General features: G+C 41.4%; 1 protein-coding gene across 1 annotated transcript in view; it reads right to left on the minus strand.

Annotated features, from left to right (window-relative positions):
• trmt61a (tRNA methyltransferase 61A) overlaps positions 1–16929 on the minus strand; it is a 27046-nt gene continuing 10117 nt past the window's right edge. The window contains exons 3-4 of the mRNA XM_085767431.1: positions 10200–10466; positions 1–619 (exon numbers count right to left, since the gene is read on the minus strand). Coding sequence (XP_085623557.1) covers positions 330–619; positions 10200–10466 — 557 coding nt within the window. The 3' untranslated portion in view covers positions 1–329. The remainder of the gene's footprint in view (positions 620–10199; positions 10467–16929) is intronic.

The following is a 16929-nucleotide window of genomic DNA, read 5'->3' on the forward strand; positions in this document are numbered from 1 at the left end:
TTAAAAACTTTTCTTCCCCCATCGACTGAAATCTGAACTCATTGATTAAAACTGATAAATTGTTATAAAAAAAAGAAGAGGGAGCGGGTGTAGAAATGAAAACGCTCTCGTCTGGAGTTTCACTCCTGCTTGAAGCAACAAACCGGTGCCAAGTGACAGGAGCTCAAAATTATGTAACTCAGAAGAGTAAATCCTCTTGGTGCTGCCGTGCCAACCGGGACCAGGAGGAACCCGCCGCCGCCGCCGCTGGATTATCATGGGAAATACGCAGCACGGAGCACGGATTATAAACGACATTAAAGAAAGAGGCGCCGCTCTGGTTCTGAGCTCTAGGTTCTGGGTTTGGTGGCGAAGGTGAGGTAACCTGTGTGACCGGCGATTTCTCTGTGGGGCGTCGTCGTTTTCACCGTGACCTGGTTCTGTGGAGACGGCGTCGGAGGAGGAGGAGGAGCGGATGGATCTGGGCCGAAGTCGGGCAGCAGCAGGTTGACGGGTCGGACCTCGTGGACTCGGAGCAGAATCTCCAGGGTGTTGATCTCCTCGAAGCCGTCGTCCGCCAGAGCCACGCACGTCCGCTGCACCTGCTCAATGCACGGCGAGAACGAACACACACGACCTCCTGGAGAGACAGAGAGTAGAGAGAAAGAGGACGAGTCAGTGACAGACACGTGGCCTTCAAGATGTCGACCTGAACTGAATTTAACAGTTTATGATATTAACGCCTTTAAACAAGCAGGTGTTCATTTTGTTCACATTCTGTAATTAGCTGCTTTCTTTAATTCATAAAGGTTATGATGCCGTGTTACAGCTATTATAGTATACAGCCAAACAAACAAACAAAAAAAGCTTTTCAAGTTTAAAGTGGCCCATTTAGGCCGCGTTCAGACTGCAGGCAAATCTGATTCAAATCTGATTCCTTCTCATATCCGATTTTTAGGGCTGACTGTCCACACTGTTTTTAGCAAGTGTCCAAATCGCATTTGGCTCTGTTCAGACTGGGCCACATTATTGACCGATCTGACAGGTTGCTGTAGCAACGACGTCGGAGCGGAGGCTACGCCGTATGTGACAGGCGATGCCTCGCGGACGCAGCGGCTGCAGCACCGGGCAGATCAGCTGCAGCACAGTGATCTGCCTGGTGCTGCAGCCGCACTACCCCGCTAGTTTCAAGTTTGTGGAAAAAAAGGATGATACAAAACAGGTGACGTCTGTTTATTAATACGTTCCCTTCCTTAAACCTCCACAATGAAAAAAACTAACAAAATAAGAGCTTTTCAAGTTAAAAGTTGCGCATTTATAAGTACACTGTAAAATCACAAATTTGTAAGAAAAACTTTAAAATGTGCGAGAACAAAATGTGTAAGAAAACAAAATAAAGGAGTTAATTTATGAATTTTTCTTGTGAATTTGTGAGAAAACCTGGGTGTGTGGTTTTTCAAAAAAATATATGCTAATTTGCAGAAAAAGAAAGAAAAAAAAAAAAACATGATACAAAACAGGTGACATTTGTTCATTAATATGTTTCCTTCCTTAAACATCCACAACACAAAAAACACTTTTTTAATCCAAATCTAAAAATGTAAATCTATCAAAACCTACTTTTTTTTTTGTAAATTTGCAATCATTAAACTTGAAAACACAGGAAACGGGTTTTATCACTATGGTAACCACACGTCCTGTCATGGGAAAAACACAAAACAAAAACCCCACAAAAACATACAATTATTTTTTTTTAATGTGACATTTTAGTGATTTTAGTGTCAGTTCCAGGTTTGGCTTAATTTCCCTGTTGGTTGTTCTTGTTTTTTCTTACTGTAAAGGTCAAAGGTCAAACCTGTCATTGATCACCTGATCGAAGTAGAAACAGAAAACTTTATTGTTGTGTGATGTGATGAATCCTGTGTTTAATCTGTAGTTATCTAACATGGCTGGTGTTTGTTGGCAGGTGCTTCTTTGCTGGAGGCTCCGACTCAGCTGCCAATATAAATTAAAACTGTCTTATATAAGAGATCTGAACAAACACCAGAGGGTTCGCAACAAATTAAACTGATATCGGCCGCAGAGTTTGTTGCGTAAAAGTCGGGATGGAGACTCAAACGCTCACCTGACGACCTCATGCTGTGGACTTAAAAACTGTTTTGTTTTTTTTAGTGGGATGTGAAGCGTCTTGAGGACCAGACGCAGCCTCGGGGAGGGATCAGAACTCAGGACTCAGGTCTGTTCAACCCCACACGACGAGAGAGAGACGCTCGGCCTTCTCTTTTCTCTTTTCACATGCTTATAGCTGAGCTCTTAGAACTTACTTAAAACTTTATCTATTTTTTTAAATTTTACTTTTATTTGGTCTTGCTTTTAACTCAGTTTTTTGTGTTTTGTTTGTTTTTATTCAGTTTTATGCTTCTTTTTTTATGTTTTGTCTTTATGTAAAGCACATTGAGTTGCCTTGGTATGAAATGCGCTATATAAATAAAGATGCCTTGCCTTCCCTTGCCTCCTGGGAAACGAAGGCGCCGCAAACAAAACGCTCCAACTGGTTTCATTGTTTCACCTGCAAGTCTCTGTCTCTGTGTTTCTGTGTCGTCTAAAACCAATAAAACGGACAAACACAAATAATCTAAACCAGGGAAACTACGACTTCTATTAAAGGGATAGTTCACCCAAAATTGAAATTTCACTCATTATCTACTCACCCTCATGTCGGCTAAGGGCTGGGAGAAGTTTCAGAGTCCTCCGTGGCTTCTCTGAGTTACAGGGGGTCTCGGCATAGCAGTGCATGTCCATATAACGATTGCAAATGGATACCAACTGTCTTCGTAACAAAAAGACACACCAAAAAACATCCAAATACCTCCATGCTGCTCGTATGTAATGTCTGTCTTGTATTGAAGCCCCGAAATGCGAAATCCCGGTTCATCAAATTTGGACAAACCAGGAAAAGGAGCTTCGAGAATATAGACTTTTTTTCTTTTTTTTTTCGGGACAATTTCGCATTTCGGGGCTTCAATACAAGACGGACATTACATATGAGCAGCATGGAGGCATTCGGATGTTTTTTGGTGTGTCTTTTTGTTACGAAGACAGTTGGTATCCATTTGCAACCGTTATATGGACATGCACTGCTACGCCGAGACCCCCTGTAACTCAGAAATTTCAATTTTGGGTGAACTATCCCTTTAATAATTCTGTTCTTCCTTGCAGTATTTTTCAGAGCAGCGCCTCCTCCTCCTCCTCCTCCTCCTCCTCCTCCTCCTCCTCCTCCTCCCCCTCGTGACCCGCTGGGCTGCAGGCGGGAGTTAGTGGAGGATCATGGGATGAGCCGCTGCTCTGGTTAACAGAGATCCTGCACAAGGGAGTGAAACCCTGCGGTGATCGCAGCGGGAGGCCGACGGACGGCCAAGACAGAAAGAAAAAATAGAAAAACTTTCACCGTCTGACCTGGAGAGGACGGAGACACCGAGGGAAACCTTTTAAATACCTAGCGTTTAAACGTTTCTCTGGTTCACATCTGTCTCTTTGAAAAAGAAACATCTGCACCGAGTCGAAGTTTCTGGGTTTAATTTAGAATAATGTCATTGCATTGCTTGATCTGTTATTGATTTGTCATATTTTTATCACTTATAAGTTTTTCTACTTATTTTTATTCATTTTTACTTAAATTCACAGCAGAGCTGCACCGAGGACATACACAGTAGAATAATAAAAGTTAGGCTATTTATTGTTTTGTGCCTCAAATCCATATTTTATCACATGAAACCACGTCAGTCAAGCCTTAGTTTCAGGTTATTCAAGAAGGAAATCACTGAAACATTTGTTTATTTATTACGTTATTCTGGGATCTTACAAATCTTAATTTAAGGAATTGATTTTTTGGTTTATATGATGGAGGGAAAAAAGGGAGTTTTTCTTGTAACGGGTGATGGGTGATGATTTCATGAATCTGGTCCCATGATGGTTAATTACTAAAGTCTTTGAACCATATTTGAGGGATCATGGGAAAAAATGAGTGTAAACATGAGGAATTTCCTCCAATTTAATCTGTTATCAGAACTTTTTTTTACTCTTTTTATATAATCAGCATTAACCCCAAAAATGGCAATGTTGTAAAGTAAAGGCTTTTTGGGAAAACAACCAAAAAAGTATTTTCAAAAGACCTTGAATCCATGCCCTTTTCATTTTAGAATTGAATCCCAAGGGCTTCAGGTAGCCTCCACCCAAAGGTATCGAATGATGATGATAGATATGTGTTTCTTTGAAGGCTAAAAAGTCATTTGCACTATAAAAGTCAAACAGACCCAAGTTCTGCATTCTGGGTCAGACAGATGTTAGCAACTTTTACTCTGGAAAAGATAACAGATGTGCAGAGAGGGAGGTGAGAGTTATTGGAGAAGGTTTGGGTACCATTTGCTTCGTTTTTTTTTTTTTAAAGATTTGGAGCTTCTGATGTAGAAAATTAAGCACAAATCAATGAAAACCTCACAAATGGCTGATTTTGGTAACTTTGAGCGTAACTTTTTGTTTGTTTAATGATGTAGGCAACTTACTTTAGATTTCTCAGTTTATTAAAGCAGAAGTAAGCGGAATATTTGTGTTAATATAAGTCTTGACTTAAATAGTTATATCTTCCGACAGTAATCACTTATATAGAGTGTTTGGTCTGAAACACGGGTCTGTCAGTCACTCTGCTCTGCTGTAAGACGAGGAGAAAACTTTCCTTGTATCCTATAACCTTTATCCAATGAGGAGAGAGAACGGCATAAAGGGGCGGTCCTCTGTGTGTGCAGCCAAGGGATGCGCGTGAATGTGGTGACGTAGGGACGAGGACGGGGACTGCTAACTCCATCGGCTGACAAGAAGTTAGCCAAAACCACCGGATCACTTACTTCTGCTTTAAATCTGGTTGTTTTGTTTATTTGATATCATTTTTATATAATTCACCAGCGCTGGACCTGGACTGTTGAAGTGCACGTTTGTTTAGCTGAAACTGCAACATAGGTACGTGTGGCTCCATTGTGTAAAGTACCAAAAAAAGACAGTGTTTAACAAATAAAATAAAATAAAAATCCCATATTGGTTGAACTGTGGTTGTTGTATTAATGGAAACGTCTCTGAGCTATTTAAATTCATGCAGCAGCGAGTGAATGAGACGACGCTCAGCTCTGCAGAGCAGCAGCAGCTGATCAACATCACAAAGGACTCGACAACGTGCTTCACATAGCCGTCGTTCCTTCAGCCAACGGGACCCGGACCAGCGCTCTCCCCCCCACCCGACGGCCACAAACACAAACCCACTGGTCTCCACGGCAACCAGCCAGCCAGGGAGGGAGGGGGGTCGGGGTCGGGTTGATGATTATACGAAGGCGTCTCAAGTCCGTGACGAGGATCTTTACACACTCCTGGGTTTCTGTGTGCGTTTGCTTTAAAGTTGCATAATAAGACTCTTGTGAGTGTTTGAGGGGGGGTGGTGGGGGGGTTGGACACAATACAGGGCCGGGCTGGGCCGAGCGCCAACACCAAACACTGGCAGAATTACAACTTGGAAGAAAAAGAAGAGAAATAATTCACTGGCTCTTGTTTCACACTTTAATTCACTGCAATATATCGACTCTGTTACTTTTTTTCCTGAGCCTGAGAAAAAAGCTGCTGCCGGTTCATTAATGGAGTTTCACTACAAGTCTGTTAATTTATTCATCAGCTGAGACAGAAATATATACCCTACTGCTCATTGATTAATCATTTATCACCCTTTTACTTGTCTTTTATTTGTTTACTTGTAGTTTTGATTCTACTGCACTTTACTGTATTTTAATAATGTTATGTTTTCATTGATCTGTACAGCACTTTGGTTGTCTTTAAAGTGCTCTATAAATAAAGTTGAGTTGAACAAATATTTTATATTTCCTGCTTCTTACGGACATGACGTTATTATTTTTATGTTATTTAGTAGATATGATGCTCCAGCTTTTATGAATAGTAGGAGTGGGGTAAAAACGGACTTAATGTCAATGTCAATTAATATTGTATGAAAAACCGACAGCAATCGTTGATCTGTTATTATATAAACTGAAAATTAGCATTAGAATACTAAAGGACCTATTATGAAAATGGAAACGTCACGTTAACTTAACTTTACCTTTTTATAGATAAAACAAATGTTGACAAAGTTTTTCTTTTAGGGGATAAATATGCTGTAGCAAAAAGAGTGCGCTATTGTAATACTGTGAAAATCGCAAAACGTTTAAAACCGTAATTATTATATCGTATTGTAACTCCAGTATCGTGATATAATCGTATCATTGTGAGTCCCACCACTAATATATAAAAATCCAATTATGATTCCAATTATGATTGATGTATACTCTTTCATTTCCATGAATCCACCACTGGATGACTGTTGAATGTTGAAATTCTTATGTAAAATGATGATCTGGGCAGATTTATTACGTTTGTCTGAGATAATAACAAAATTATCCCTGGAAAATGAAACTTCCTATTGGAGCTAAAAATAAAAAAAAACACATCCCATCGTCTGTGTGTTCAGATTTGACAGAGTTACGACCGTGGGAAACGACTTCACGTCCAACTTAATGTATGTGAAGTGTTTTTAAAGCACCTGCACGACGTCGACGACGACAGTGAAGAAGCTCAGGGAGGATTTCACTGAGTCAGTCTGAAAAAACATCTGATGAGTTCATCTTGTTGCTGAATGGACGTTTTTTTTTCTTTTTTCTTTTTCCCTGGGTCGACCTTGGTGTAACTTTGAGTGTTTTTTTGCTCTTCGCTCTGCGGCGGTCGATCTCAGCTTGGCTCCGACTCTCAGGAGAAAACATCCAGTCGGAGCAGCGGGAAGTAGACGGAGCCTTTTTCCCTTTTCTTTTTTTTTTTTTTTCTCCTTATGGAGCCACATTCACCAGCTCCTCTCTCTGCTGCATAACCCTGTATGGTCATGGGACCGCTTCGACAATGGCTGCACTCTATTTATCTGTATCTCAGTGTGTGTGTGTGTGTGTGTGTGTGCGTGTGTGTGTGTGTGAGGAGAATATGTAGCAGTGGCACCATAAAAGGACGTCCATGCTTGGAGGTGGGGGAGCTGCAGCTCAGCATCTTCTCTGCTGCTGCATTCCTCTTCATATTGGGGATTAGTTTTTAAATTCATGCTGCATTTAAGGAGCCTCAGGAAATATTAAAAACACTGATCCTCCTGTGCATCTCGCAACCATGTCGAGTCAGCGTGAGGAGGCAGTCGGTTCATTTTATAGTTTGATTTCAGTAGTAGGACTTTGGCTTTGTGTGAGTTTAACAGAAACAGTAACAAAACTGATTTATTGCATCGGTATTGGCACTAATATTGACATTTTAAGCACCATGCATGTTGAAACGGAGCCACGTTACAAACACTGCAGATGATCCTGTGGCCAGGATCTGGGAGTATGAGATTAATTATCATGTTATAAAACAGTTTGTTTTTTTCCGTCTTTGAGTGTTGAGTTCTTGAACTGAGCATGAATGTGTCTTTTATGCCTCAGTTTGTCACAAAATCTTTTTTTAAAAATTGCATAATCTAGTTTCTGGGGATAAACTGTCCTCGTCCACGTGTCAAAGCTGCAGCACCAGGTCATTTGATTTGGATTTTAAACCTTTGGGCTTTTATTTCTACACAGGAACAAACTTGATTTCTTGTAGTAAAATCACCTCGATAAGTTTAAGTCATCAGAGTTAGTTTTTTTATTCTAGTATTTTAGCTTCTTATTTTTACAGTGTAACGTTTCCTCATCAGTGTCATTAAATGATTTATCCATGAGATTTTTTCTTGTGTTTATATCAGAATCAGTGAAATACACTTTAATATTGTTGATACTATGAATGCACTAGTGCTGCTTTATGTTTGAGACATATTGACATGTGTGTCTGTTTTAGTTCACAGGAAATAGAGGTAGCATGTTTCATTTTCGCTTAAAGCAACATATTATTACTGTTTATATAAAAACAAGAAAAATATGAAGAACTAACTTTTATGTCTAATAGTGTGGGGCCAAATATCACGATATATACGATGATATTGTTTTAGGTATAAGTGATAAAGTGATGCCTTGTCTTATTTGTTACATGACCAAGTGAAATGTCTGGAAAACAAAGCAGTGACATGAAATTTGGACTTTGCATGATAAGATATGATTTAATTCATTTTCTGGTGGATAGTGATTTTCTTTTCAATATCATCAAGTCTGATCCAGGACAGGTTTGATTTTTATTGAATATCGCAATATTTCTCATGTGATCGAGTTCACACACACAACTTTAAATTTGTGGAAAGGAATCTTTGGTATCAGGTGCATTTAATATGATAAACTTTAATGAAAAGTCTTGTATAACGTTGACACTCTGAACTTTGAATGAACTCATTTCCTGCAAAGCTTCTTAAATCTCCGTGTTGTTGAGGGGGTTTTGTTGCTATGTGCTTTAAAAACCCTCTGCCCACCTGGGTGAGCTGCCGACCTGCCCGGACACGTCGCCGCGCTTCACAGGAACCAACACATGTAACAACACAAGGACAAAGTTCACGAGAGCGGAGCTGACCAGGATCGATGGTCGGTCGTTGTTCTGGGAGGGAGGAGGGGGGAGGGAGGGGGGTGAATTCACTGTGTGGTATTTTAAACACTGCTCAGTCACAGTCATGTCGCTGCTGCTGCACTAGGACGAGTCACAGTCACAGGAAAGTCACGATCAGGTGCTGCAGAGTGTGACCACGAACCAACCACTGCAGCCAAATGCTTTACATTACATGGGCTCAGCGGCTCGAAGCCGAGGGCGTCGGTCCACCAGCGCTCCGTCCATCGCTGCAGAGGATCTTTATTTAACACCAGTGTTGAGTTTGAGATGCGACATTAGTAAAAAGAATCACATTTTGGCCTTGACTAAGTTTAAACCCTGTTGAGATTTAACAATTAGAAGACGTATAACATTAAAGGGATAGTTCAACATTGCCATAATGCCATAATCCCTATAGTCATAGCAGTAGGTTCGTTAACTTTAATTGTCGGTGCAAACTATTTTTAGAACGGCGGAGCAGAGCCGTGAGCTGCTCAGAGCTACACTACGGAGGCTCATGGAATTTCTTGGTTTCCCAAACTCATCAAATACACAATCCAACAACTCCACAACGCTCTGGTGGACAAGTTGTGACCTGCACATTCACCACGCTATGAGATAATAACAGAACGTTACGAAACAGAGTTGTTTTAGAGGTAAATACAGAGACTGCTTGATGACAAACCTGTAGGTAATGCGCATCAGCGGTTTAGCATGAATTTACCTCTAAAACAACTCTGTCTGGTAACGTTCTGTTATTATCTCATAGCGTGGTGAATGTGCAGGTCACAACTTGTCCACCAGAGCGTTTTGGAGTTGTTGGATTGTGTATTTGATGAGTTTGATGAGGGAAACCAAGAAATCCCATGAGCCTCCGTAGCGTAGCTCTGAGCAGCTCGCGGCTCTGCTCCGCCGTTCTAAAAATAGCTTGTACCGACAATTAAAGGTAACGAACCTACTCCTAAAACTATAGGGATTATGGCAATGGGCCAATTTGCCAAAATGTTGAACTAGTATGTGTACCTGGTTCATAGTGTGTGTTTTGGACCATTCAAAAGTGAACTCTATCCGCCGCCGTTATATGAAAACCCGTCGCCAGCCGGACCCCCCCTGGAACTCCTAAAGCGTTTTGATGACTCTGAAAGTTCTGCAAACCCTTCCTTGATGCATGACGGTGAGTAGATGATTGGTGAATTATCGATTTTGGGTGAAGTATCCCTTTCATCGCCTGTTTCTTCCTCACAGAGCTCGACCTTTAACCTCCTCCTCTGTGTTGTTGTTCTGCTTCTTATTCATTATTCTCTTATCGTTCAAAGACACTGAGCAAAGCTTCGTCTTATCACACTTAAATTATTCCAAGAGCCTCAAACTAGAAATCTATTTATCAGCTCTAGACAACAAAGCTGAGCCGCCGGGCTTTTAAAGTCAGCATCAGATAAACAGTTAAGTGTTGATAAATAAAGATAACTGTCATTAGTTCTAATTAAATGTGGCTTTTTTTATTATTACGCTCGGTATCTCTGCTCTCTGTGTCTTTGATATTGCATATAAATCACTTTTAATTACCTGGACCAACCAGATGTTCTGCCTCCAGGTGTGTGTGTGTCTCTTACCATGTCTCTTCATGGCGGTCTTGGCGTGCGTCACCGCCTCCCAGGGGCTGGGGATGTCCAGGAAGACCGCGTCCGCGACCCCGGTGACGCCGAAGCCGTCCTTGCACACGTCCTGGTTCCTGACGGTGACCAGCTGATCCACGCGGTGCTCCTTGAACTCCTCGGCCACCTTCTCCGCTCGCTGCTGGTGAAACTCCACCGTGTGCAGGTGACCCGTGGGCGCGATGGTGCGCAGGATGGCGTGGGACAGCGAGCCGCTGCCCGTTCCTGAAACACACATTAATCAGGAATGTCAATCTATTAAAATATTTATCAAAATCTGAATTCTAAATGTATTGGTATGAACCTTTAAGGCCTCTTTTAAGGTACGTAAATGCACCTGAAAGCCGTATTTATCAGATGTTTAAAGCAGAAGTAAGCGATCCGGTGGTTTTGGCTAACTTCCTGTCAGCCGATGGAGTTAGCAGTCCCTGCCCTCGTCCCTACGTCACGACATTCACGCGCATCCCTTGGCTGCACACACAGAGAGGACCGCCCCTTTATGCCGTTCTCTCTCCTCATTGGATAAAGGTTGTAGGATACAAGGAAAGTTTTCTCCTCGGCTTACAGCAGAGCAGAGTGACTGACAGACCCATGTTTCATTTTTGGGCCAAAGCCGAATACCGAATAAAATCAAAACGCTTGGCCGAATAACCGAATAATACCGAATACCGAAAGTGGTTATAAAGTTTTTAAATAAAATATTAACTTAACTTAATTTTCAAAGAAAGTAAATGTTTATTGACTATTCTGACAGTTTTTGAATATTCCAGTTGCCGTTGCTCATCAAAAAAGCACAACAAGTTATATAAAGTTTTTCATTTAGGCCTATATCGGCCCATTGTGAGTGCTGAAAGATATATGCAAGTACATTCCAAAAAAACCCAAGTGTCTTTTAAAACAGTGGTTCCTAACCTTTCTTCCCGACCCCACAGTTGGGAAACACTGTTTTAAAAGCTGTCGGCCACGGACGGAGTGGGCGACATGCTGGGACGAGGAACTTTCGTTTTAACTGCTGCAGCCGTCTCTCCCTCTCATAGCCTACTCAGCATGTTGTTCAGGGTGTTTGGTTTTTAAATGATTCATTAAAAGGCGCGTTCCTACGTGAACGGTCCCCTGACTCAGTCCTCTCAGTGGCCGTGTCTCCGCTGCAGACAGGACGCACCGGGCTCTTGTGCGCGGTCGCTGTGCAGCTTCCCCCCACTGCTCTTGTTGCTGTTGTTTTTCCAGCAGTAGGAGTCACTTACTAATAAAGCTGGGGTTTAAGCTGCCGTTTCGATTGTTGCGCGATCGCGTATTTATCAGACTTTTTTTTTTTTTTAAATATTCGGCCTTACTTTGCGCTCATTCCACCGAAGGCCGAATGTTGCTTTTTTTTGCAATATTCGGTTACCGAATATTCGGTGCATCCCTAGTCGGAAGTTACGAGTGGCAGTTATAGTGACTTTCACGGGTAACAGGTCGGAAAAACATGAGTTACGGGTTGCCTGGAACGCTACAAAGTCGTAAGTCGTGACTTGAAGCCGTAACTTACGCTTCAACAGCCTGCCTGGAACGCAGCATCGGTTTTACCTGACAAGGAGAAGGGAGGGGGGAGGAGAGCGCTGCTAGAAGCAACACGGCGGAGAGCCCGAAGAAGCGACCAAGAGGTTCAGAAGTGGATCCTACTAAAAAGAAAAAGCCTTCCCGTTCGGCAGAAGAGAGTGACAAACGGTAGCGGTGGGGAGGGGAGGGGCGGGTTACACCGGGCCATACGCCATATTGAGGTGCCGCCCGTATCGTTGTAATAACGCAGAAATCCTTTAGGGGGTGATAGAAGTTACGCACTATAGCTTTAATAATAACGGTGAAATATGCTGATTTATGCAAATATAACTTTATTATACATGAACCAACAACAATGACAACTGTTGTCCAGAAACATTAAAAGGCTGCACTGCATTTGGAATAAAACAATCAGCTCAAATAATAACAACAACATGATGATCCTGTCTGAGTGGAAACAGCAGTGAATTTAAACCATGGTTGGGGTCAAAGGTCGATATAACAGACCATGTGTTAACTGTGCATTAAAAACAGTTGTGGACTTATTAGGGATGCATTTTCTGGGTTTAAAATAACAATTTGGCCAATGTTTTTTCTCTGTTATTTATTCCTCTTCTGTGTAAAGGAAACCAAGGAATCTTCATTACTCCCACACAACCAACAATTTCGCTCACTTGACTTTAACAAAGTGCACGTGCCCTCTTGCATCTCACCACGTAAACCAAGAACAAAAATCAAACAACAAAGATGGCTGACAGTGTTAGTCACTATTCAGGTTTATCCAAGTGTTTACCTCACACACTGCAACAACAACTCAAAGACTCAGTGTTGGTGTCGCAAATGTGAAGAACATCATGTTGTGATTATATGTGCAGATATTCCTAGATGTTATTTTGTCTTGTACCAAACAAACGTGTCTCTTCATGTCTTGGGAATATGATTTGTTGTTGACTTTTACGAGTAAAAAAACAGCTCAGTTACAGGCCGCTTTTCCACCGAGCTGGTTCAGAGCCAGAGCCTGATTGGCACCGATTCTTTGCTTTTCCACCGCCTAAGAACCGGTTCTTAGTTCTTAAAATTGGTTCTAAGCCAACACCAACTCCTCGCTGGGTTAAGAACCGGTTCCTCCAGGGTCTGGCGGTGGAGTTACCTGAACAACAACACCAGTGCTAAGATATACAGAGATGTTATCGATACTGTATTAAGTTTGTTTTTCTGCTGTGTAACCGGTGTAAACACAGTTGAAGTAGTTGAGCTACAGTGGCTAACAACGGCTAACGCTCACATCAAAACATATCGCTGTCAAAATGTACCGTAGTTGCCAGTCGTGGCTATTACGACGAAGACGGCTTTCCTTTTCTCTTTTCTTTTTCAGACAGGTTTAGACTGAGAGTTGACGCTAATTAGACGGACCACGTCGGGTTCAGGCTTCAACACCCGCTGGTTGGACCGGGTTTTAATTTTCAGGTCCGTTTATAACTGTGGCAGGCAGCAAAGACAGGAGCAGCTCCTGTTTGGGGAGCGTGGCTCTGACTTGGCTCCTCATCAGTGGAAAAGCAAACTGGTTCTTTGAAAGCACCAGAGTTGAACCTGTAAAGCACCAAACCAGCACCAGAACCAGCTCGGTGGAAAAGCAGCAAACAGACAAACAAGGCAACAGCAACAGCTAAATACTCACTAACCGCTTCTCAAGCTGCAGCAAAATCCCATTTTGACCCATTTTTAAATATTATTTGTTAGGGGTGGGAATCTTTTACTATCTCACGATTAGATTAGATTAGGATTTTTGGGGCTACGATTCGATTCAAAATCGATTCCTAATGATTTCTGCTTCAGTCTATCGGTGTGCAAAGGATCCTCATGATCTGCTCCAGTCTGCTTTGCAAGACAGAATGACTAAAGTGTCTTTTTCACATTTATTGAGTTTAATTTATTGAACATTTATCCATGCTTAGATGGTGTTGTTGAAACTGTTGCATAAAAGCAATATCACATATTGCTTAAATAACAAAATTAAAAGTGCCTCTTTATTAAAAAAAAAATAGTATAGTTAAACATGCTGCCTTTTAAATTCTAAGGAAATGGAGGCCGAAAGCCAGCAGATTTTTTTATTTTGCAAAATCGATTTTGGGACATTTTATATCGATTATGAATTGTATTAAATGAGAACTTCAATTATTATGTGAATCGATTTTTTGGCACACCCCTACTATTTGTCATCACCAGTGACTTTTTGTGGGACGTAACATCAACTCATGTTCATGAAAACTGACCAATAGGAAAGAGGAACGTCAATAAAACCACAGAGGCTCAGGACTCATTTTCAGATCCACACTCCAGTTTATGATACAGTCATAACAAGAAGCGACTACACACACACACACACACACACACATCTTCACACTGCTGCTCTCTCTCTCTCTCCTCTGGCTCGTAAGTGGATGCTACATTTCTGAGTGGGCCTTCTCTGCCCGGAAGCGTTTCTGTTCTGTCCTCGTGCCGTAAACAATGCCCGCTAATGTACAGTTTGTATGTGTGTGAGTGTGTGTGTGAGTGTGTGTGGTGTGTCACAAGAAGAAAAATAACTCAGGTCATGTGACTTGCAGTCGAGGGAGGGGAGGGGAAGGAGGTCGGAGCCCATCCTCCATAGCGCCACCTCCTCCTCCTCCCTCCTCCCTTCTCCTGACATTACATCACCGCCGCCTTTGTTCACATGGCGACAAAGAGGCCAATGTTCAGCCGACGGCAGCCGAAGCCTCGCGCTGCTGCAGCAGATGGTCCGGGGACTGGAAAACGACAGTAAATGGGGAAATTGTGGACCCGATTTTTTTTTTTCCCGTAGTAAAATGAAGCCAACGAGGACGCACAGATGTTGATAAGTCGAACATGAAGTTGTAAATAAACAACATCTGTCTGGTTTAAACTATAGAGGAAGAAGGAGGAGGAGGACAGACAGGACCACCAGAGAGGGTTGTGTGCATACAGTGTAATGATGCATTCAATGACCCCAATAGAGACGCCCTGAAATGAACCATGACAGTAAATAAAACACAATATAAAGACGTGTGGATTTAGGTCTTTCTGAATTGGTATATTTTATATAAAGCAGGGTTGCACACCTTCTTTTCTTTTTTCAGGGTTGCACAGAGTCGCCCTGGACAACAAATCATATTCAATCAAAGGGGCGTGGGACCCAACAAACATCACGTCGTCAATTTTATGCTTTTTTTCAAGTGGAAATAAAAAAGTAAAAATCAACATTCACACTGAATATCACGATATCTGCCCCATTAAATCACAATATCTATGTTTTTGGTACATTGTGCAGCCCTAATATGAAGTGTTTGTTCATCTATTGGATTTTTACAATTTCTCCCCAAGATATGCGACCGATGTCACTGACTTTTGTTGAAAGGTGAAGCAACATATGTTGGAGTTCACAATTTACTGTAAATCTCAGTTAACTTGCATAAAGAAAAGAGCATCAGACTGATTTGATAATGGGAATATTCATATATCCCATTGGAGCTACAATAATCAATCAATGGAAAGCTTTAACAGCAGCTATTCCTAGTAATCAGTTGATCAACCAAACATCTTCTGGACGGTTTCGTACTGTCGGCTGCAAGGAACAAGACAATTGAATGCATCTCTGCAATCAAAAGGTAATTTCTCAGTCTGTTCTGACATTTACAAGTGGAAATAAAAAGTAAAAATCAACATTCACACCTAAATCACAACTGAATATCACGATATCTGCCCCATTAAATCACAATATGTATGTTTTTGGCACATTGTGCAGCACTAATATGAAGTTGTGTTTGTTCATCTATTGGATTTTTACAATTTCTCCCAAAGATATGCGACCGATGTCACTGACATTTGTTGAAAGGTAAAGCAACATATGTTGGAATTCACAATTTACTGTAAATCTCAAAAGAACATTAAACTGATTTTATAACAGGAATATTCATATATCACATTGGAGCTACAATAATCAATCAATGGTAAGTTAAATCAGCAGCTATTCTAGTAATCAATTGATCAACCAAACATCTTCTGGATGGTTTCGTACTGTCGGCTGCAAGGAACAAGACAATTGAATGCATCTCTGCAATCAAAAGGTCATTTCTCAGTCTGTTCTGACATTTACACAAAGATAATAATCAACAGCTGCATTTATTATTAGAATAATCATTAGTTGAATCGCTGCTTTACTTTTTAACTTCCCTGTTGATGTGGTCAACACATTTACGCAGTGTGTACAAAGCTACAACTGTTGATGGATATTGATCGAGTGTCTTAGAAAATGTTTCATGTTATTTGATCAACGCTCAAAGATCCACAGATATTCAACTTACATTAAAAGGGGAACTGATAAAAACCAAGAGGCCTGATCACAGAATGATTGGATCTTCACTTGTTCAATGGTTTAAATGATCAACTATTGGATTAGATCATCAAATAGTTGATTTATTTGTTGTTAATCAGACATTTCAGCTCAGTGCTGGTTTTAAACTGTTGTTCTGTTGCACAGACACAGAAACAAACTCACAGATCGATGGTCGTCTGTAGAGTACAGATTACTGTTAGAGAGGAAGTGGAGAGGTTTTTTTTTTTTTCTTCTTCTCTCTGAGCGATCGGAGCCCAGTCCACATAAAGAGACGATCAATCAGCACCAAACCGACTCTGGACCTCAGGCTGCTGACTGGTTCACTTTCCATCCTGGATGTCCTGATGTAAAAAAGGATGGACGCCGGCCAGCTCCGACAGAAACACACTCGACTTTAAACACATCGAGCAAAAAACAAAAACACACAAGTCAGATCTGTTTAAGTTAAGAGATGAAGAGTGAGTCCAGGGCACGAGGCTTTAACCCGTCTTTTTAAAAAAAAGCAGAAGCATCCGAGTACACAAAGTGCAATTTCCCCACTCAAATGTCTGATTGTGGGGAAGAACATGAGTTTGATGATAAAAAAGAATCTGGTGTGTTGAAGCTGAAAGTGCGTCAGTACTGAGAACGTGAGACGACGGTCGGTCCTAAGAACAAACAAGGACTGTCAGATAATAATAACTCTGATTATCAGTGGTGGTGGTGCTGCAGCAGTTTACCTCAGCGTGCATGAGACACTCTGTGCTGCTTGTT

This window comes from Trachurus japonicus, chromosome 22 (assembly GCF_045865225.1).
Source record: "Trachurus japonicus isolate A0001 chromosome 22, Traja_1.0".
Classification (NCBI taxonomy): domain Eukaryota; kingdom Metazoa; phylum Chordata; class Actinopteri; order Carangiformes; family Carangidae; genus Trachurus; species Trachurus japonicus.